Below are 23,486 nucleotides of genomic sequence, written 5' to 3' on the forward strand. Positions count from 1 at the left end.
AGTTCACTGTTATCAACTGTTTGCACTCTCATTCTGACGGAACCCATTCACTGCAAAGGATCCATTGGTGAGCAAGTGATGGAATGCTACATTTCTCCAAATCTGTTCCGATGAAGAAACAAACTCATCTATATCCTGGATGGCCTGAGGCAGAGGAAATTGTTTGCAAGTTTTAATTTTTTTGACTCGAGCTGGATATTCCAAGTCTTCTGAAGTCACACTATAGTTTTGCGACAGGAACAACCCGATCTTGATTTACTGAACATCTTGCCTTGAAAATTCACATGTTCAACCCTGATGTGATTCAAGCAACATGAGTGTGAGTACATGATGATAAAAAGTTCATTTTGGGGTGAACAATCTCTTCACTCTCAGCCAAAAAGGTACAAAACCTGTCACTGGGGCGGTACCTCTTCAAAAGGCACACCTTTTTACCTAAATAGTCCTAAATCATACATATTAGTACCTAAAAGGTACAAAAGTGTACCTTTTGCAAAGGTACCACCCCAGTGACAGCTTTTGTACCTTTTTCTGAGAGAGTTCAAGCAACAAACTAGTTATGCTCGTGAAAACATGTAGCAGATAGTATTGTATATTGGGCTAATATAGTATTATAATATTGGGGCCGAAAGTAAATTCAGGTGAACATAGACCTGGATTTATAGATTTGCAGATTTTTTACACCATTTTTACAAATGAGGACATCCCTAAAAAGAGATTTTGAGTGATTTAACTCACTTCTGGGAACAAATTTTTCCCTAAAATATGGTTAGGTAGGCGCACAAACACACACACACACACACACTACGAAGTTCTTTTATGAGGCATCACACTGTATATGGTGTGCTGTAAACATTCATACAGCTCTGTGTAGGAGTGTTGGGTACGTCTGATTTCACAGAGTATACATTAACATTCAAAAACACTTTATTTCAGCTGGCTGTTCACTAAACACATCAAAACATTTCCCTCTGCATGTGGCCGAACAATACTTTGATTTCATGGTAAACACCAGCGCTTTGATGGTATAAAAATCTGAATCATGACACCTACAAGCCTTTAAATATCCCTGATGCTGACACAAAACGGCTGGCTACTTTGATTCAGCTAAACATGTCATGACAGACTCTGGCTTACTCATTTGGTAAAAAAAAAAAAGCAAAAAGAAATCGATTAAGGGATAATCTATGTAATTAATTTTAAGCAAAATATTATAAGCAACATGGCACAAATAACTGAAGGATTTATGAGGAAAATCAAAGCCCTGTCCTGGGTGGCAGCACCGTACATTTGAAACCATCAAAACACATTTAAGTCAAAATTAACCCCAAACAAAATCAAGAAGAAAAATAAACAAATAAATACATTTTACAAAGTGTAAATAAATATTGTAGCAAAAGAAAGCATATTTTTAGGAATGTGTGTCTGTGTTTGTGTGTAGTTTACATTATTTATACATCATGTCATACTGATAAAATATATTATTTTACTATTTATTTTTATATTTATTTTATTTTATTGTAAATCATACTGCAATAATCTGTTTTATTTGCAACTTTGATGGATTGATTTTTACAATGTAGTATTTTAATTTACTTGAATAGATGCTGATTTTAATTAAAATCATTGTGTCCAGACAGGATGAAGTGATAATTGTATTAACTCTGGGTTTTAATGCAAAAAGCTTCATTTTGAAAATGTGTTCATTTTTCTCATCCAACCTCTGAATTTCATTTAAGAAGATAATTATTATGCATTAAGCTGATGAGGGAATTTTGGTCAAATGTGATGTAAGTAGTCATGGAACATATCTGAAATGACTCCAGTGTGGAGAGAAGCCCAGGAATGATCATCTTGCTGTAAGCGTTAAGTATGAGCAAGTCATGCTTATTTTCCCTGGATCTGTCCTCTGGACCTCTCTCTCCTTCCCTGTCTTTCTTAAACAGAAGATAAACTAGCAGTTTTTCTTAGATCACACATTTTGGAAATGGTGTAAACAACCAGTGAGCATTCGATCAACATCTGCAAGACTAAACACAGTCGTCCACGCACAAACACACAGAGACACATTCTCTCATTTGCATTGAAATAAACACTCAGGGTTTCTTTAGGCTCTCTTGTGTCTCTTTATACTTGCTGGATCTCTGAGATTTACCATGTACTTTATATTCAAGTCTTACTACTCTGTTGAGAGAACGTTATAAAAGACCATATAACTTCAAACGAACGTTCTGTTAAAGTTACTGGAAGAATGTTTGTTCAGAACTTTGAGAGAACCTTGCCATAACGTTCTGAGAATGTTTCCTGTTGGGCAGTCAGTCACTGTTAACTTTTTCCTATTAGATGCTGAAACTAAACAAAGCGTGAGTGTCTGTGCAATATTTAATAAGAAAAGCACTGAGACAGTTAACTGTCTGTTGCTAAATGACTCGCCATAAAATGTAAGCGCAAAAATGGTTCTAACCAACCTCGAAAATGGTTAAAAGTGACTTTAACTCCATTTCAGAGATATTAAGTGCAGCGTAAAAAGCTGTTTTGTGTGACCCATTATGAACTATTTGGGCTTAGTGAGTAATATAGAGAAAAGGAAGCAATATGCTTAAGAAGAAATAATAATAATAAAAAGTCTTTTTGAGGTTTGTACGTTTTTGGATCTGTTTTAGTTTATTGTCTTTGAGTGACAGTGTTTAATATTGTGTGTGTGCTGACAGGACTCTTTAGCACATGCTATTGTCTGGTATATTGTCTCATTTCCCTCTGTCGTGTGTTTAGCGTTAGTGTTGGTGAGTGATTAGTCTGTAGTGTTGCTATGAGACCAGTTTAAGGCATTCCACACATATTCCATCTAATCCTTCATTCCAGGCTGTTAAAATCAATGACTTGATCAGTGTCTCTTCTGAGGGTTGAGCTGATCCCACTGTTTCTGCGTTTGGGTGTTCCCACATTAAAGATGTTTGAAAGCATTTTAATAGAAAAAAATTAATAAATGCTCTCATAATTTCATGTGCATGCGTGTTTTTTTTTTTTTACTTTTTAATAAGATCTTCAAGCCATTAGATTGTTTTTTCCTCCACATTCACTTTTAACTCTCTGTAATTCTCATTACCATAATGCATCCTATGAATTTGATAATTTTATGTTTGTGAATTGAATTGAATGATTCTGACTACTTTAAAAGATGTTTACCCAAGGTGAAGTGTGGACTGAAAAACTTTACGGTGTAACTCATTGTTTGACTCATTCCATGATTCATTTACATATGCATTGATATATATATATATATATATATATATATATATATATATATATATATATATATATATATATATATATATATATATATATATATATATATATATTTTTTTTTTTTTTTTTTTTTTTTGAAAAACGCCAACGTGTTGGCCGGCGACAGCCTCTGACGTCACTACCAGCGCGACTATAAATACGCGCCCGTAGGACCCGTCACTATCTTCTTCGTGAAGCTTGCGTCCGAAGCATGGCAGGGAGCTAGAGGACGCAGTGTCTCGTTCCCTCTCAGGGAACCATGGTTACATTCGTAACCTGAGACGTTCCCTTTCAAGGGAACTTCGAACTGCGTCCTCTGAGGGGACACTATGGGGAACAGTATACCCATGCCGCCATGCTGAGGGAAGTGCAGACCAGAATCATGGCAAACACTAAGTACCAACTCTACCGCTTTCTCTTCACCGGGAGTCGCCCCTGGGACGGTCTAACGGCTGCCTTATGACATTATCCCTTACGGAAAAGGCCTAAGCTACATACCCAACTTACCCTGTAGGGCCCTGGCCCGGGGTAGAGCTAAAGGCTTGAAATCACAGAGATTCCTTTAAAGGGATATGGCTAAGAGCCTGGCACTTTCCTCTACCAAGTCTTTGCCTGTCACACAGGGGCTACTGCTAGCTTTCGCAAAACCTGCCGAAAGGGCTGTCCCCACAGCACTCTAGTAGCGGCGCCCTGTTCTAGATAGGTATCCGAGGATACCTAGGTGGAGTGGTGCCCAAGATGAACGGGGCTTAAACCAACTCAAGAAAGGGCACGAAGCAGCAGCGCGAAGCCCTTACCATCTAGGGATTTTAGAAAGAACGCAGAGACTAGCGTGCGAACTTACCACAATGTGGATTTCAGAAAGTGCGCAAAGACTCCCGTGCACACTTACCATAACATGGATTTACAAATACTGTTCTAAGGAGGGGTTCTCGTGGAACTCTGTCAGAGCAGCTCGTAGAAGAATGGCCCGGGAGCAGAGCAATTGGAGGCCTCAGCCCCTGCCTCAGCAGGATGCCTGCTCTCACAGAGCGTCTCAAACAGTATGTGGTACTGGAGTGCTCTGAAGAACCGGGAATCAGTCTCCCAAGAGAGGAAGACTCCGAGCAGCATGCTCATAGGTGACCCTTTCAGAAAAGGGGAGCGCTGCTGAACTACCCGAGAATAGCCCACACAGCCCCCCCAAGTTGAGGGGGCTAAGGGTGTACAATAAGTACACACCGGTTGGATGAAGCCCAAGGAACACCGGGCGAATCATCCCAAGAAAGGGAATGAAGCGGAGCGCGTAACCCTTACCATACAGGATTTTAGAAAGTGCGCAGAGTCTTGCGTGCACACTTACCACTTTACGTGGATTTCAGAAAGTGCGCAGAGACTTGCGTGCACACTTACCACTTTACGTGGATTTCAGACAGTGCGCAAAGCGTTAACGTGCACACTGACCACCATGTGGATTTGAGAAAGTACACAGGCAAGCGTGTGTACTGAAAGGTTACCTGACAACCACAGTATGTGGGAGCTCACATTCAGAGAGGCCTGTGAAGCCTGCTACCTGATAACCACAATATGTGGGAGTTCACCTACAGAGAGGCCTAGAGAGGCCTACTATCTGTTACCAGATAACCACCTCAGTGGAAACTGAAAGCAATATGGAACTCGACTCCAGGGAGGCCTGGTGAGGCCTACTACCTGACAACCACAAATCGCGGGAGCTTGTTTTTTAGGAAGCGCACAGTATGTGGGAGCTAGATCTCCAGGGAGGCCTGGTGAGGCCTACTACCTGGCAACCACAGTATGTGGGAGCTCTTCTTCAGAGAGACCTGATGAAGCCTACTATCTGAAAACCACAATGTGCTATTTATTGGAACTCACAATATGTGGGATCTTAATCTCCAGGGAGGCCTGGTGAGGCCTACTACCTGGCAACCACAGTATGTGGGAGCTCGTCTTCAGAGAGACCTGATGAAGCCTACTATCTGAAAACCACAATGTGCTATTCCGTAGAAACGCATAGTATGTGGGAGCTAAATCTCCAGGGAGGCCTGGTGAGGCCTACTACCTGGCAACCACAGTATGTGGGAGCTCGTCTTCAGAGAGACCTGGTGAAGCCTACTATCTGAAAAAGCCACAATATGCTATTCCGTGGAAACGCATAGCCTGTGGGAGCTAAATCTCCAGGGAGGCCTGGTGAGGCCTACTATCTGGCAACCACAGTATGTGGGAGCTCGTCTTCAGAGAGACCTGGTGAAGCCTACTATCTGAAAAAAGCCACAACATGCTATTCCGTGGAAACGCATAGTATGTGGGAGCTAAATCTCCAGGGAGGCCTGGTGAGGCCTACTACCTGGCGACCACCGAACGTGGGAGCTCACCTTCAGAGAGACCTGGTGAAGCCTACTATCTGAAAACCACAATATGCTATATAGAGGAGACGCACAGTATGTGGGAGCTAAATCTCCAGGGAGGCCTGGTGAGGCCTACTACCTGGCAACCACAGTAAGTGGGAGCTCGTCTTCAGAGAGACCTGATGAAGCCTATTATCTGAAAAAACCACAATATGCTACCCCGTGGAAACGCATAGTATGTGGGAGCTAAATCTCCAGGGAGGCCTGGTGAGGCCTACTACCTGGCGACCACAGAACGTGGGAGCTCACCTTCAGAGAGACCTGGTGAAGCCTACTATCTGAAAGGACCACAATATGCTATTTAGTGGAGACGCACAGTATGTGGGAGCCAAATCTCCAGGGAGGCCTGGTGAGGCCTACTACCTGGCAACCACCGTATGTGGGAGCTCACCATCAGGGAGGCCTGATGAAGCCTACCACCTGATAACCACAATATGTGGGAGTCCACCCAGCCCCTCATGTTGAGGGAAGCGATGCTTGAGGTGCATAACAAATACACACTGGTTGGATGAAGCCCAAGGAACACCGGGGGCGAATCATCCCAAGAAAGGGAACGAAGCGGAGCGCGTAACCCTTACCATACAGGATTTTAGAAAGTGCGCAGAGTCTTGCGTGCACACTTACCACTTTACGTGGATTTCAGAAAGTGCGCAGAGTCTTGCGTGCACACTTACCACTTTACGTGGATTTCAGACCACTATGTGGCTTTGAGAAAGTACACAGGCAAGCATGTGTACAGAGAGGTTCCCAAGCATCGCAGAGGCGCTGGATCGCACGGGAGCGGTGAGCTCCAACCCTCTTTTCTAGGCGAGGGGAGCATCACCTGAGGCAGTAAATACAGAGCTTCTTGCCGTAACCACCACCTCCCCGGAAGCGCCAGGCGGCCCCTCAGGGTGACCTGGCCGGACATCTATGGAATTCCCTGCAGTGCTGTGCCAATTCTTTGGCCACCTAGCTACTGTAAAGGAAACTCACAGAGATTGTTAGTAGACATATAACCACCAGCAACATAACGTCCATAAACAGGTAGAGCAAGGGTTACGTACTCACCCACCCTCCTGTACTGGAGTGCCGCTGCGGGGCGCCCCCTTCTGGTCCGGACCGTCAGTAAGGCAGTTGCTATGAACATAGAAACAACCAAAACATCATAGGTCCAGGAAGGAGACTGTTATGTGAGAGACCGTCCACCTAACCTCGATCAGGTGGAAAGCTGGTGGCTACAGGGGAATTAGGCAGGGGAGGACAAAAAACAGAGGTTAAAAACAGAGGTTAAAAACATCCGGAGCTACTAGGTCATCCTACCGCTCTGACCCAGGCGAGGACGCTGCCTCGTCCGAATCAAGTCCCTCAGACCCTGCTTACCGCTCCGTGACCCGCGGTTCCTCTTGCCCCTGCCCTTAGGCGGGGGAGGAGCGCGAGCCGCAACACTAGCCTTCTGCGCCCCTCTACGACCCTCAGATCGAGATGGGCCAGGACCCCAGAGTTGCTCGGGCTCAGACCTTGACCTTCGTGGAATGAAGGATTTAAAGGCCTCTGAGCGCGCCCTTGCCTCCCTGAACTTCCCGACCACCATCTCGACAGAGGTACCAAAAAGCTCAGAAGGCGAGACCGGAGCATCGAGAAGAAACCCCCTTTCTTCCTTCCCGATGTCAGCCAGGTTCACCCACAGATGTCTCTCCGTCACCACCATGGCCGCCATAGACCTGCCCATGGCGGAGGCGGCCTGCTTGGTAGCTCGGAGAGAGAGGTCTGTGGTGCGGCGCAGCTCGGCTACCTGGTCAGGTGAAAGGCCCTCACCTGTATCCAGGTCCTTCAGCAGGTCAGCCTGGTAGGCCTGGAGCACCGCCATCGTGTGCAGTGAAGCCACAGCCTGACCAGCTGCCGCGTATGACCTGCCATTTAAGCGGGATGTATCTTGGAGGGGCTTAGATGGCAAAGCGGGAGATTTAAGAGAAGACGTTTGCCCCACAGAGAGATAGCAAGCCAGCGTCTCTTCTACAGGGGGCATCCTCTCATAGCCGTTCTCATGCAAGCCCTCGATATTAGCATAGCTCGTATGCTGAAACCGGTGGATGCGAGAGGAAAACGGCCTCTTCCATTCCTTTTCGACTTCTGCATGTAAGTCAGGCAAGAATGGCAGGCTCACCTGGGCTGGAGGGCTATGGTCAGACAAGTACCGCTCAGCAAGGCGACCTCGTGGCGCCACCTTACTGGCACGCTTCCATGGCAAATCTAATTTTGCCGTGGCGCGATCCATAACCTCTAACAGCTCCTCATACGCGGGACAGGAGGATTGAGAAGGCTCAGCCTCAGCTTCTTCACCACTCTCAGACATCTCCTGCTCTTCCTGGCTAGAACCCAGCAGAGCACTATCTTCAGTGTCAGAATGGGTTAATGATACCACATCTGCCTCCCGAAGTTCGCTCTCGTTCGCCGCCGGAGAGTGTGAAAGGGAAGGTCCCTCTCTACACTCCTCAGCGAGATCCATTTGTGATCCCCACGAGCTCATTCTCCTCTGTGCCTCGGCAACGGCGGGACCTGAGCCGCGGGATCCAGATGGCTGTCCCTCTTTCCTCGAAAAAAGAGACAAACGAGAGTGGAGCTTTCTCAGAGAGAAACGCTCGCAGTGCACGCAGACCGCCCCCTCAAGGACATCGCGCGCGTGCTCTTCGCCCAAACAAGAGACGCAAAGAGTGTGTGTGTCATCGGGTGTCAGATAACGCTGACACGGATGCACACACTGTCTAAACGCCTTGCTAGTGGAAGCCATGATGAAAACAGTAATAGATCGCTCTTACCGTTTTGGTCGTTTCTCAGATGCAAGCTTCAAACAAAACAGTCAACTGAAGACGAAGAAGACAGTGACGGGTCCTACGGGCGCGTATTTATAGTCGCGCTGGTAGTGACGTCAGAGGCTGTCGCCGGCCAACACGTTGGCGTTTTTCAAAGTATGCTTCAGACACGGGTCATGACGAGGTGTTCCCCATAGTGTCCCCTCAGAGGACGCAGTTCGAAGTTCCCTTGAAAGGGAACCAGACCTGCATGAATGCCAACAGCGAGGTTTATTACGGCCGCAATAAACTTGGCACAGTTGTTTGTTTCTAAACATGCTGTAACTAAGAAATATACTATTAAAGTAATTATTTTACTTTATTAATTATTTTTATTTTAGGCAATACTAACCTTCTGTTATTGAATATTGGTGGAATAATTTCTGTAAAATAAAATTCAATCAATTAAATATATTTAATAAAAAAAATAAAATGTTGGCTAATAATTATAAAATCAGTTCCAAAGTAGCTGCAAATCATTACACTCGCCTCTGATTATACAGCTCTATATTGTGTACATTTTCTGGTTTAGTTTAGATGTTTTTATTTTTATTTAAAAATAAATCTGGCAGATCTAAATCTGACAGATCTGGCACTTAACCCATAATTTACACAGCCCCAATAGAATCTGATAATATTGAATGTTAGACAACAGATAAAGCCTGAGAAATTCATTATCATAATTTTTAATAATAGAGATTTTTTTTGGGCACTTCCAGTGGTGTTTTTCTCCCCGAGCCCTGGTTAAATTATGACTGCTCTTTGCATGATTGAAAGATAGCAGATGCATTAAATTGCAAAACACAGATTTATCTTTCTTTATATGCTCAAACATTGATGTACTTCAGGAAATGAATCAATAAAACTGCTTTGATTCCTGTTCAAGAGTGTGATACTCTTGTTTTAGTGTTTTTTTACAATGTAATAGTTTTGTTAGAAGGATCAAAGCTCATTTCTCACGAAAGGGATATAAGTTTAAAAACAGACTTTCATTATGTGCATTTATTTCTAAACTATGAATGCATTTGTCTTTAAAGTGAACCTTAAACCTCAAATCCTTCCGTCATAAAGGCTGATGAGGAAACTTCAAACTGATCATTTAATCACTCCCACACTTTGATTGTCTTAAAATGAAAAACATATCAAATATAGCCATGTTTTATAGGATTGATGACTTAATGGTGGTTAGCAGTATGTGAGTGAGTGAGCATGAAACTAATCTGATGCTCTCTCTCTCTCTCAAACACACACACACACACACACACACACACACACACACAGGTGTGAGACGTGGACAGATGAGTAATGATGCCACTGAACGATATATGTTCCTGACAGAGTGCACGTCTCTACTGTAGGGTGTGGACTGCCTTTGATTTTTAAAGACGCAGACCTTGGTCACGCCACACTGTTGGAAATGAGGGTAAATTCCAGTTAATTTTCCGCGACATGACAATTACCCATGGCACCAATTTATGACTGCTTACTAAACAATGTCAAGATGTGTAAGACTCAGCACTGTGCCTCTCTAATCTACGTCCCAATGGATCTCAACCCCAAATTCTCAGCTCATTCTCAGTAATTTGTGCCTGGTAGATGTGTGTATCCAAAATAGTTGGTTTGTAAAGTAACCATGAAAATGATTTCAACCATGCCACATTAAGTTTAGAGTTCATATAATTTGAACTGAATGTTATGGCAGAACGACACTGCTTTTGTGTGCCTTGTCATAATTGACACACTATAGCATAAAAAAATGCAGTTAAGTGCAATTAAGTTTATTTTTATTAATTGATTAATTAATTATTAATTAATTTTATTAAGTTCTCTTGACCAGCATTTAACATTTTTAACATTATTTCAGAGTTCACTGTTTTGGGGTTGAAAGAAAGTGCAAAAATGGCAGAGCGCTAGCAGTGAACAAGCAGAACAAGTTGCACTATTACTATGACAGAGTTGAGAAAGCTTGAATCAGCTTGAGAAAGCCAATATAATTGTATTTGCTCATCACAAACTGTGTGAGAAAAGTAGTTTTGAACTTACTGTTTGAGCCACGTGATGTCAGAAGCTGCAGAACAAGACTGAATAAAAAACAATGCAAAAACACATTCTGCTTGTACAGACAGTACATAGGTGGAATTTAATTCTAATTAACCCCCCCCCCCCATAATAAACAGGCAGTAATGAATGAGGACATGCACATTTGCTCAGTATATTTTTTATATTAAATAAATGTGAAAATATTTCATATTAAAAATAAATCTAGTGTTACACACTATTTTATTTTTTAAATAATGGGTAACACTTTACAAGCTCTCATTTGTTAATGCATTACAGCATTTATTAACGGTTTGTTCATGTTTTTTCATTGTTCATGTTACAGTGCATTAACTAATGTTTACACTTCGGTAACACCTAGTTAGGGATCAATTGTAACTATTAACTAGTTGCTTTCTAGCTTGCATATCACTAGCCTGTTTATTAGTATTTATAAAGCACATATTCTGTATGACCATATTCTACATCCTTAATCCTACCCAGGACTTAAACTTAACAATGACCTTACAAACTATTAAGCAGTAATTAGGAGTTTATTGAGGCATAGTTAGTTAATAGCCAGAATTTGACCTTAAAATAAAGTGTGACAGATACTTTTGATTTAAAACACTTTTTTATTAGTATTTGTTGAAATTCATTAATAAATGCTGTAGAAGTACTGTCAATTCTTAGATCAAGTTAACTAATATAGTTAACCAGTGTTAACAAATGAAACCTTATTGTGAAGTGCAGTATCCAGTTCATTATATCAGTAACAAGTCATGGCACATGGCAACCTTTACTGAGAATGAACCTCCTCCACTCTGATTGGACAAAATGCATTAAAAAAATCTGGGATTTAAACCTGCAACCACCCGGTTCATGCCATTTAACTCGAAGTTAAACTGATGGGGTAAAGTTCACTGGTAGATCCAACTAAAATGACGGTTTATGCAGGAGACGTGAACCTGCCACCCCAAAATTCCTCCTCTAATCACATCTTAAGTCACTTACAGCATTCTTGGGGTATTTAAGTGGCCGGAGGGGCCTGTGCAGGTGGGGGGAGGGCGGCAAGAGGATTATCTCATATTTCATAGGTAGTGTAAAGCTGCTGCTCTTAAGTGCTTCACATGGTTATATTATGTCAAACATATTGGCTAATCTAGTATGAGCAGAGCACCGCTCAGGCTAAAATCAGCTGTTTCAAAACAAACACTGCAAACTGTTCCACAAACCGCTCTTAAACCTAAGCCTCATTAACACTGATCTACTGATGGCTGCCATTCTGATGATCACATGGACCTGTCGGCTCAGGTTTAGCGAGACGGATGGGAAATTTCTGGAATGGTAACAGCTAGTTGAAAATTTGTATTTTTTATAGAGTTCAACAAACCAAAACAATCCTACATAATGTTCGCCAAGACTGAACTGAACCACATGTAGGACACATTTTGAACAAAAACATAGTTTTAAAGTGGAATCTTTTAGTGATGCAACTCTAGGCCACATCGAGAACAAATAATAAAATAATCAACTATTGTTAACAGTGATATGCATTTCTTGACGTAAGTGCAATATATAAAGCAGTTCTGAAAACTTTTCAGCATGTATCAAGAAATGTAGCTATTATTCTTATTTATACAATAGGGACATGCAGGAGCATTATGCATCCGTTTGAACTGAAGGGGCAGATGATGACAGTTTTCATTTGATTAAAGGTGGCTGGATCTCAATATGTAAAAGTTTACCTACAAGAAATAAGGTCATGTATGCTCCTGAATGCCCATAATGGTTCTTTGAGTCATGAGTTAAGGCCCGTTCACACTATATATTATCCACACCAGCGAACAATATCATCTGTTTATTCTAAGCACACGCTTGTTTGCTGCTTTCTCAAGCTCGATTGATTCTGATTGGGTGTCAGTGTTTTTATCGTTCATAAGCTGGAAAAAAATTGTTCGGAAAGTGATTCCAACGATATCATTTCTCTGTGCCATTATCGTTATAGCTGTGATGTGGATTTTTAGAACTATATCCTTATCTTTATACTTATCATCCTTGGTGTGAATAGGCCTTTCCTCAAGATAATTGTCTACTTCTGAAATCTGTAATAACTGATAACTTCAAAAGGAACCTAAACACTGAATACTATATTGCAATTAATAAATATTAACCAAACCAACAGCTATGCAAGGTGCTTTCATGTAATCGTAAAACATCAAGAGCTTTCAAACAATATTTTATAGAAAAAGAGCAATATAATTTGAAAATAAATATGCTGTACTACATTACACAGACACAAATAAGATGTTAATATTCAACATATTTACACAGAGTAAATAAATAATGTAAAACTCCAATCAAATCTTATCATACGGTTTCAGCTTGTTAGATCTTATTATAGTAGAAGTAAAAGGTGATGTGGGTTTGGCCTATATTTACATTTGGTTGCTATATTGTTATTCAATACGTATGTCACACTGACATCAGGACTGTTTCGCCAAAGCATACTCACACATGCACGCGCACAAACACTAGCCTCGTATGCACACAAAATCACATTAACACAGTTTGTTTGTTAGAGATCACACGGCACACACACATCTGCAGCAAGGCGGCAAAGTCAAGGCAGTTGGCAACACGACTCACTGATCAGTTCTAGGAATGTTTCTCTGTTCATCTACAGAAAATAAAACAGGATGAAAAGCTTTTTTTTTCAGACAGCCATGGAGGTTTGCAGACATTAAAGGGCAAGAAGTTCCATCTTAACATAACACTGCACATAAATAGGTCAAATTAAATACAAAGAGATAGAATACTGAAAATATATTTTTTTTAAAATCATAAATTACTGAATTGCTTAGGGGAATAAATTTGGACTAAAGTTTCAAGCTGAACGACAACCAAATCCCCAGTAGTGTGGAAGCATGGAATCGAATCATACGATCTACACAAAGTGGTTTCCAAAGATGTCAAAGAATGAATATCCCTTTAAGGAGTGAATATGACCAAAATCCTCTTAGGTGTGCCTCTTCAAGGTCAGAGCTCTTGTGCAACCATGGCGTCACTGTGTAACTTTCCAATGACAGAATCAGTTCAGTCTTCCGTCAAAACTCCAGTCATTTGTCCATCTATAAAAACACACTCATTGTTCTCAGTCTTCACGTTCTGGGAGGAATGATTCCACGGCGCACAGTGGACGCTGACAAATTGTTGCAGTCCTACAAACATTTCGTTTGTGCTTTAGATTCACATGAAAAACTGCACAGTAGACCCAAATCCAGTGATGTGTTTCGCTGAGTGATTTCGAGTACGACTTTACGCACGCCAGCCGAGATCAGAAACATTTACGCAGGTATTTGCGTAAAAGACCCTTTAGCAGCAAATCAAATCCTGTGCTTTCAGTCTCTCGCTTCGCTTAACACGCACACGAAAATCATGAAAATATACAGAGAGAACATTTCATTGACTATTGGCCCCCCACTTCCCCCAAACCCCTTCACTTCATTCGTTCAATATCTCCGGGACGGAAAACGAGACCCAAGTTCAAAGCTGAAAGTTCAAAGTGCTGTGAATTACTGTGAAATATTCCTTCATGTCAGAGTCCATTCTCAAGTCGGTTCGGTTCACCTCCTTGGTTTGTCACATCTGGGAAAGTAAGTGGAAAAATCACAAATTAAATCTTTATAACATCCCAATTATTCACCCTAGACATGAATATTATTAAACCTTCGCTCAAGGTTTCTGCCAAGAAGGTCTTCTATAGTTTCAGAAGAGATGCATCAATTTCTTAAACTGAACTCAGATTTAAACAACTCCAACATTTCTCATGAAATGTTCATCTTTACACTCTTTTCCATACATAAACAACTAAATCGTTTAGTTGTTTGTATGGAAAAGCACATTCTACCAAACATCTCCATTTGTCTCCAGAGCACAACTTCCGAGCAACACAACTTTTGTCAAGGGATGTACATGACAATACAGAAACACGAAGGCCAGTCTTGCACTAACATATGTAGATACACAAGAAAGTGTAGATTCACAAACACACCTGCAGGTCCTTTCGTTGAGTTCTAGTTGTCTAGACCTGCAGTCAGCTTCAGAGTGTTTACAGGAGCACTGACACGTCTCAGGGTCTTGAATAAACAACCTTCTTCTCCTCTCAGAGCATGTAGGACAGCAAGGCTCACACTGACTACTGAAAAGAGACAGAATGCGAGAAAAGGAAAAGGATTGTGGGAGATTACAGCTGACAGAGTCATGGCAAATATTATTAAACACTTCCACTCAAACACACACACACAAACACTAATTTTTTTGAGCCACCCTTGTGTGGTACAACAGGGTTTTGCCACTTCTAGGGGTCCAAGGGGGGTTTGTAGAGTGAGAATAGCTGATGTTAGGCAGGAAGTGAACGCCATGCACCAGCAAGCGCAGTTGATGCAAGAGGAAGAAAACACAATAATCTGTTTCAGAAAAGTATACTGGAATAAAAGTCAGAGAAAGCGAAGTGCATGAAAATCCAGAGTTTCTGTTTATTGCTTTTTGTAGTGTTGTATCAGGGTCATTAGGACACATGTACAGTACAAAACGCTGGACTCCAAGAGGAAGATTCATACATATTTGAGCCAACTGACCTTATCTGAAGCCAATATTTCTCTGAGGACAGGCTTATCAAAGCCACGGCCTAACTTCAATTCACAACAGTGTAAACGTTTGGCATGAAAAACCATGCACAAGATTTTATTTTACCCATAATAATTGAGAGAAAGAGCATTGTGTTAGAGAAATGTCACAAGTCAGATTTCAACCCACATAAGCATCTCGATGTTCTGAGCATTAAGTCACAGCTCTGGCCACAATCAGATTTTACATCCAAATTTTAAATCCAAATCTTCTTGGGGAATGTCAAAAATTCAGTGTGAATTGTTGTGGTGGAAAATAACTACTTTCATGCTCTTTTGTCTAAACAAGCCTCAAATCGAATGTAACTTTTTATATGTAAACCCAAACCCCAGCCCTCAGAAAAATACTGACCTCAAAAGCATCAGTCCCACAGGAGCAGACTGTGCCCCATGTATGCATTTCTTTGCTCTTTCATTTTCATTGAAACACAGTTCATTTCCCAATTACTGGGAGAAGCACCAAGGTAAACAGGCTGTTTGACTTTTGTAATGCTGTGCGGCAGAGCTCACGCAGCATGACAAGATCAAACTCACATCAATTAATTAAAAAAAAGCATCTCACACAATCCTTCTCATCTGTCGGAGAGGACATAACTGATGTGAGGATGACGGTAAGTCCTCATTCAAATGTGAGAACAAAAAACACATTGCAAAAACAGGAAGCAGCACAAACAAGTTTGTGATTCCAACACAAATATTGCAATAGATTAGTACCATCGACTGAAAGCCATGCTGGGTGGATCGGGTGAGTTTGTATGCCGGCTACCTCCTCACTGGCCCCCAATCATAGAGCTTGATTTATTGGGCACAACCAATAGAGCTCAACTGTAGGGTTCCAGAAATAGAAATCCCATTCATTTTCTCCATTAAAACACAGACAGACCTATGAGCTCATAAGCTGTTAAGTGGTGCTGCTTTTGCAGATGGTGCATTTGCAATTTTTCACTTCTGAATTCCCATGAAGTGCTGCACTAGTTACATTCCTTAAGTGAGATCTCGAGAACCTGAAAACCAATCTTGGAAAATAAGAACAAGTCTCTTTTTTTTAAAAGTTGCTTTTGAGATCGACTACTTCTATAAAGCACTGCTAATGATGAAATCCAATAAGCTTCTACACCCGCAATCAATGTATATATCTGATTATTTTGCAACAAACATCTCATATAAGATGAATTGTCTCTGTATAATTTATTTTATGTTTGTATTCAATGACTTGTCAGGCTTGTTAATGTATTGTGGCTATTGTTTGGATTGCATCATTCACAATGCTGCATCATGCATGGGATGAATAGTTAGATCTCTCGTAAAAGACTGCTATTTTCCAAACACTTTCTTTGTTTGAATCAAAAGTTGTAGTCATGTGATTCGTCTTGGTTTGGTTGAAGGCTCTTTGCTGAGGAAGTTTTTGAAATGCCTGAAAAGAATGAATAGAAAATGAATGGGAAAATAATTCTAAGTGATAAAGCGAGTGGTTGCGCTCTACTTGATTTGTACCAAAAAAAAAAGTCCTAAACAATTTGACCAAACTTGTCAATGTTAATGGTTCGGCATTAGTGAGTCAAGCTCTGTGAAAGCAGAGATCGGGCATTAGGTTTTGTAGGATGGTCAGTTTGAATTAATTGGCGCATGAGATGATGGATTAATGGCAATTAACAACGTCCGACAGGAATGCACTGATTAAAGGAGGCATAAAATCTCCTCCCAAAATAATCTGACGACCAAGACTGTCACACTCAGGTGCAGGTGAGAGGAGGCGAACGCAGAGGTGACGTACAAATCCTGCTTTTTTTCACTGTTTTTCTTTCTCTTTCGCTTTTGGCCTTTGCCCTTCCGGGGTTTTCTGGAAAGGGAACATGACAAACAAAGAAGAACATCGAGAAACAAAATCTGAATCGGGGTTGTTGAAAAAGATCCAACACAGCTTGCAATGAATGTACTGTAGTGCTAAAATGATCCAGACATTAGCAAACATGTCTCTTCTTATTCTTGTATAAGTGCCTGACACAACAGCAAACCACTCGAGACGTGAATCAGAAATTAAAAGCCAGCCAGGCTCAGGGGAAATTCGCCAATTCTTCAAATTCTCTCACACAAAGATGTTTCAATAAGACATTAAATCTTCAAAAGCTTCAGAAATGTTTGCAGGGTTCCAGGCAAACTGATTCAATCCGAGCCAAAGCTCAACATCTACGGGTGAGTTTAAACTCTCATTTTAGTGACTTTTAATCAGAAAACTGATCAATCAGCAAATCAACACACAGTATTGGCAACACACACGTCCATTTATCTTTCAGATAGCCAAGGATCCTGGCATATCACGTCAGACACGTCAGGCAGCAAGAATGTGAACTTTCCCCTATCTCACAATCACAGTACGAACTGAAGTACCGCGGTCCGTATATGGTTATTTGCATTAGTGGTTTACCGACATGGGTTTTTCAATGCGCTATGAAAATAACTGAATTGCAAGATGTCCAATAGAGATGCAACTGATACTAAAACGTTTGAAAGCATTTCATGAAGGCATCTCTTACAAACATTATGAAGTTGAAGCTCTTTAAACAGAGTATCAGGACTGTACTGTTGACACATCAGGTGGGTTATTATCTAGGATTACATTTATTGTTTTTTAGAGGTCAGATTTAATCATGCTATGAGGCAGTTGTCTTTGCACATGCTGAGGAACAGCTTCTGTGTCAAAGGGCCACTTGTTTACCAGAACCAGAAAGCATTCAACTTTTTAACCCCCTTGAGATAACCTCTGACCCGTAACACATCAGCCACAAGATCAACACCCTCTCTGCAAAAGCGCCAACTTCAGTAAACGTCTTAAACACTTTGGCCCACATTCTCTGGCGAGAGGGAGCCATCAGAGATGGGGTTGACTGACCGCTGCAGTGTCTCTGAGGAGTGGAAACGGCCTCGTGAACAAACACACAAAACGTTGTCTTATCGCCCGATGTAAAGACACTTCAGAGATGACAAATCCCTCTCTTACCTCAGATCATAAAGCAGAGCTTAAAGATTGAATGTGGGGCGAGGGCATTGAACTAGCGGGCGAAACTCACACACCTGTTCACGCAGCTCTTTACACATCTGAGGTGTTGAATTTACACCTAAGAACGTGCCAATGACAACGTGCGATGACATGAAGACATCAAACAGGAAGTGAGATCAGACAGTATCGTAAGGGTCAGGGAGTCTCTGTTCTTCTATAGACTGTTGTATTAACAAAAGCAGTAGTTCTGGTCTTGTGCTAGGTCTGGGCAATATAGCTAAAAATGACATCTGTATATAATAATAATAATAATAATAATAATATAGATTTAGAACGGAAAGAAAAAATCCAGAATAGTAAGATAAAAACTCGATAAATGTTTAAAAAAAATTTATTTAAATTTTCACAATTCAGACTTTTCTTCTGAGAATTGTGAATTTATATATAACAATTCCGAATTTATCTTATTTATAAAGTTAAAATTGTGAGATAAAAAAGTCAGAATTGTGAGATAAAAGTCACAATTACCTTCTTTTATTTTTTTGTTTTGTGGCGTAAATAAACTTCCATATTTGTTCTGTAAAGACTTTCATAAAGTGGAGCAATTATTTCAACTAAACAGCCACTGTAGTTGTAGAATACAGTAAAAACACACTTTAAAATAAACTTTCAAATAAAATAAAAGGCTATTTAGGAAGATTGTATATGTATTATTATGAGAGATAGTAATAATTTTTAACTAAATACATTAAAGCACTGAATGCATTTATTTTATAATGATAAACAAATTGTTTAATCAGAGCTGAACTGATTCACTGAAATAAATACTTTTTAAAAAAATCTTTGTTTTAATGTTCTCTACACAAAATGAAAACTTCTTAAGAAAACGTGACGGTCAAATAAAAAACGTTCACAATATTGTGTAAATTTATATTGCTAATGTTGGCAAAAATATTGTGTATACTTTCTATATATAGCCATTCATGAAATAAATTCATGATTTTTTCGAGCTCTAAATCACCTGTTCGCGTGGTTCAACAACAATGAAGAGCTCCACTGTTCTCTCACGATCAGATTTTATGGCTTTATGTAACATGAAAAGCAGGGAGATGAGATGAAAGGACCAGGAAGAAAAGAAAAACAGGAAGGAATACACCTAGCTGTAGATAAGGGTGACTGAGATAAAGGCAGAGAGATTGATGGAGGGGAAGATGACAAAATAGAGCGAGAACAGAAGCATGCACACACACAACATCACCACACGAGAACAACAACACTCACTGTTCTTTTGTCTCCAGTGCATCTTTCCTCGGCCTGAAAGAGAAACAAAAAAAAGCGACCCATTACCTCAGTGAACATGTTTGTTTGTGTGCACACAACAAACACACTTAGAATTAAATACCTGCACACATATGAAAGAGTACAGAAGCGGTCAAACGTCCACTAAATTATATTAATACAGTTAGAAATGCAATTACTGTCTGTAGCAATTACAGCATTATTAGCTTTAAAGTGTCTTGTGTTAATATATGCGTGATGAAATGAGGCTTCTTACCGACACTGGCATTCACTGTGTTCTGCAAAACTCATGAAAAAGTCACCCTGATGACGGAGAGGTTTCAGTCTTTTAATCTACAGAAGAAAGCAATAACACATTAAAACAGCACATCATAGACAAACAGGCAGGGTTAGTGCTAAAAAATTGGCTTGGCCAAAAAGAGAGAGATAAGAGGTTTGAGTGTGGGAGACAAAGTAGAAGAGTGTAGGGTTTCCAAAAAGTAGACTTAACAAGATTCAAACGGATAGCGGAAGAAATAAAATAGAGAGAAAAAGGGAGCAACAGTCTGGAAGTTAGTGGGCTCTGACCTCCAAGGTAATGTTGTATGTGACGGTAGGGGTGCATTCCATCATCTCATCATTGCAGCACCCAGCACAGCGGGTGAGAACCACACAGGACGGGATGAAGATATGCTCAATGTCATCAGGGTATTCCTGTTGAATTTCCACCAGCATTTCCCGAGGACGGCAGAGAGACCGGTTATACACTTCCATGAATGGCACCACTGCAAGTTAAAGGAAAGTGGAAATCAGTCTCTTTTTTTGCCAAAAAATGTTGGCCAAGAGTTGCACCACTGAGAGCGAGATGGTCTTTGCTCTTATTCAAGGCCAACACTGTTTGGAAATACGGGAGCCCTTCTAGGAATTTTTGACTGAGTGGTGTCCATTTGAACCATGTACATTCCTTGTGTTGCGCACTGCAAACCTAAAAAAAAAAAGTTTCTCTATGTTCTCTGGGTTTAGCAGAGATTGAGCAATGAGAGGTCTGGCAATGCTTACTCCAAATTATCCCTTGGAGGTTTGTGTGTTGAGAAGAATTACAAACCACACTGGATTGAGAGCGTCTAATAAATACTACAAATTCATATGAAACTATTCAGTGTCCGATTGATTAAAGGCATAGAAGCTTTCCTTCACCCCTCCACCAGAGGGTGCTATACTCAATGAATCTGTACATGTCACATCTCTGGATGACACCATTCAGTGCCAGAAGAAACTTACCATCATATGTGCTTCTGCCTCCCTCCCTGGGTATGTAGGCACTCTGTGGATTAAAAGAAAAAAGTGTGTTTTAGTCAGAAATGTATATTTACACAACTGTACAGTTGTACATATTAATTCAAAATTGTTAGTCACATGAGTCCCAACAGGTTTGACTAGTTATTAACCACCGCATTACCACAGGTTTAGGATGATGCAACAGATAACCTAATTTCATTTCAAAGACAAAGTTCATCATAAATCTTAATGTTAGCTAACACAGAGAATTATTATTTTCTGGCTCGTGCATATAGTTAAACGTTGCATTTATTAAAAAATATAATGCAACTCAAGTAAACCTATCAACAACTCAAGTCTGAAACTCAGGCTCAAGTTAACTCAGGTTAAGTTGTAAAAAAGAAAACCTGTCATTTAAGCAGCTCACTAGAGTTATGACTTTGACTCCTAATAAGAGACTAAAGATAACAGATAAAAAGCTGTCAATCATGACAATAACGTGAAAGACAAATTGGGCTTTCAGATTTTATATATATATAGCCTATATTAAAAATGTTGTGCAGAATACAGAAAACTATTAATTAAAAAAGATACTTTAGACTTAGACTTGGCCTTGAAAGACCCGAGACTTGATTTAGACTTGACCTTGATAGTTTTCTGTCACTTGGACTCTGCATTAGAGAGCTGTGAACATTTCAGATCTCAGACATTTCGCAAAAAGCACCACGGAGAGACCATGTGCATTTCTCAATTAAGCTTTTTACTCTCTTTACAGAACGGCTTAGCTTTTTCTTGGGTTTCATATGGTTTAACATATTTCATATGTTTTTTTTCATATTATTCCATTGCATCAAGTTCTCATCAAACTGACTGATTAACAATGTTATTAGTATTTATGCATGTCCTGGAGTATAATGCTTCAAATTTCATCAAGAACAAGTCTCTCTGGTAAAAATGTTTGCTCAAATCATAACTTAAATGACTGATATCTCTACACTGTGGTCTCCAGAGGCCGATTATGTTGGTAGCCGTTCAGTCTGAAGCGCTAGACAGTAGCTGCGCCTTTAAAGCGTAATAATATCACTAAGGAGGCTATGATAGGGCCTTCACCAAAACCAACAACAAACATCCAAACAGTTGAATTCCCCCCGGTTGTATCTTTTCTACAGAGTTTAATGGCTCACTGTGGCCTGGTTGTTTGCTTGTTCTAGTGATTTTGAATAGGTTGGCAAGACATGGTCAATGACCTCGCAAGGGGACACACAAGGACGTCCGATATAGTGGCGCAGGCACATTATATTCAAAACAACAGTATTTACAATTCAACCAACACGTCGGTTGCAATCTCTATACATGCTCAGGCATCTAAAACTTACCTTGACAGCCGAAAAATACAGAAGCGTCACAAGAAATAACTGGAGCACGCGAACGGCAAAGTTCATGATTGAATTTATAAGGCGAATAAATCTTTTTAAAACCCTATCCGATGATAGGCGAACTTTAGCAAACGCATTTGTAAAGGTCTCGGAGAGCAGGTTAGACATGAGTAAAGGCTTCTTCACAAGGGGTCCGACCTATAGGGGCAACGAGAATCCCATGTTGGTCCCAAAACACGCATGCAGACACCTGAGAGCGACAGAGTGAGAGCGATTGAGATCCACGGCAAGTGTGTTATAGTGTCTCTCAGCTGTTGCCGATTATTTTCAAAATATCCAGAAATATGAGAATCCAGGACGCAGGTCCTCTCACATTGTTGAGAAGTATTTTAAATTTCTCTTTCAAGGCTTTTACAATCCACATCACAAAAGTAATCCCATGCTTATCTGGCGCCCGTCTCCAAGTGCGTTGGGTTCATTTGGGAATGGGACGCAGAATGGATCAGAAACTCACTCTCTGATACAGATCAGAGTATTACCGTCACTGTGTTTTATTAGCAGAGCGTACAGTGATACAAGTGGGAACACAAAGACGCTGAGAAGAGAGTGCAAAATCCAAGCGCACTTCTAGTCCCTACGAATTAACGTTGCTTTATTCCGCTTCCTGTTGGATTTGTCGTCTCGCTCTTGCCGTTATGAATGATCAGGGACGCCGCCGTTCCCCGGTTTTAACGAACAGCTTCAGTTTTGCAATTGAATCCACGCCATTGGAGGAGTGTACCGCGATGGGCGTGGCCATAGTGGTGTCAGCGTGGACTATCTCGGACGTTCAGCGTTGAGTCAATGCGCAGGTCTACTTCACTTAAATGATAACTGAAAGAGAAACGACATATCGCGCTCTGCTTACAGCGGGCTGGCATCAGTTACGTTTAGGTGGCTGGTGTTTAGCCAATTGAGCCAACAGTTATAGTCCTCTTGTCGCAAGTTTGCATTTTGATTGGTCAATCCCGGCCAGCGGCCAGATATTTTTGAATAATGTCTGTTGTCCATGGCGACGCTGTAGCTCTGTGTGTTCTAATAAATTATTTAAAGTCAAATTCAAAATAGTTTTATCATATTTCAAAATATAGCTTCTAAATAAAACATGTCTGTTTTTTTATTTGGGAAGTAAATGTATACAAAGTGACACATTGTATAGCCTAGTGGGCCATCGTTAAAGAATGAATGTACATTATATTCAATTCGTGTGTATGCTTAACAGTTGAGCCCAAAAGTCAGAGACCACCACTGAAAAAAAGGAAGAAAAATCT

General features: G+C 40.7%; 1 protein-coding gene across 4 annotated transcripts; it reads right to left on the minus strand.

Annotated features, from left to right (window-relative positions):
- Positions 1-11,173: 11,173 nt before the first annotated feature.
- LOC132098713 (vascular endothelial growth factor A-A-like) lies at positions 11,174-22,445 on the minus strand. Of its 4 annotated transcripts, none has more exons than XM_059504846.1 (8): positions 22,177-22,445; positions 20,804-20,846; positions 20,111-20,307; positions 19,800-19,876; positions 19,526-19,558; positions 17,021-17,086; positions 14,613-14,756; positions 11,174-14,206 (listed from the first exon to the last, which is right to left on the minus strand). In XM_059504846.1, exons 1-8 carry the CDS (start codon positions 22,342-22,344, stop codon positions 14,185-14,187), a joined length of 750 nt encoding a protein of 249 aa, XP_059360829.1. In that variant the 5' UTR covers positions 22,345-22,445; the 3' UTR covers positions 11,174-14,184. The 4 variants fall into 4 exon arrangements, with proteins under 4 accessions (XP_059360829.1, XP_059360828.1, XP_059360831.1 ...); XM_059504845.1 differs by having other exon boundaries at positions 14,613-14,759; XM_059504848.1 differs by lacking the exon at positions 17,021-17,086.
- Positions 22,446-23,486: the final 1,041 nt, after the last annotated feature.

The sequence above is a fragment of the Carassius carassius genome, chromosome 22, assembly GCF_963082965.1.
Source record: "Carassius carassius chromosome 22, fCarCar2.1, whole genome shotgun sequence".
NCBI classification, from domain to species: Eukaryota; Metazoa; Chordata; class Actinopteri; order Cypriniformes; family Cyprinidae; genus Carassius; species Carassius carassius.

Bases quoted from the DNA above. Each gene is read 5' to 3' on its own strand.
- LOC132098713 (XM_059504845.1), bottom strand. From the start codon at position 22,344: ATGTCTAACCTGCTCTCCGAGACCTTTACAAATGCGTTTGCTAAAGTT. The intron at 19,559-19,799 runs GTAAGAAGCCTC...TTTCTCTTTCAG, and splicing joins CACAGTGAATGCCAGTGTCG to GCCGAGGAAAGATGCACTGG. The intron at 14,207-14,612 runs GTGTGTTTGTGA...TTACTTTCCCAG, and splicing joins CTCAACGAAAGGACCTGCAG to ATGTGACAAACCAAGGAGGT.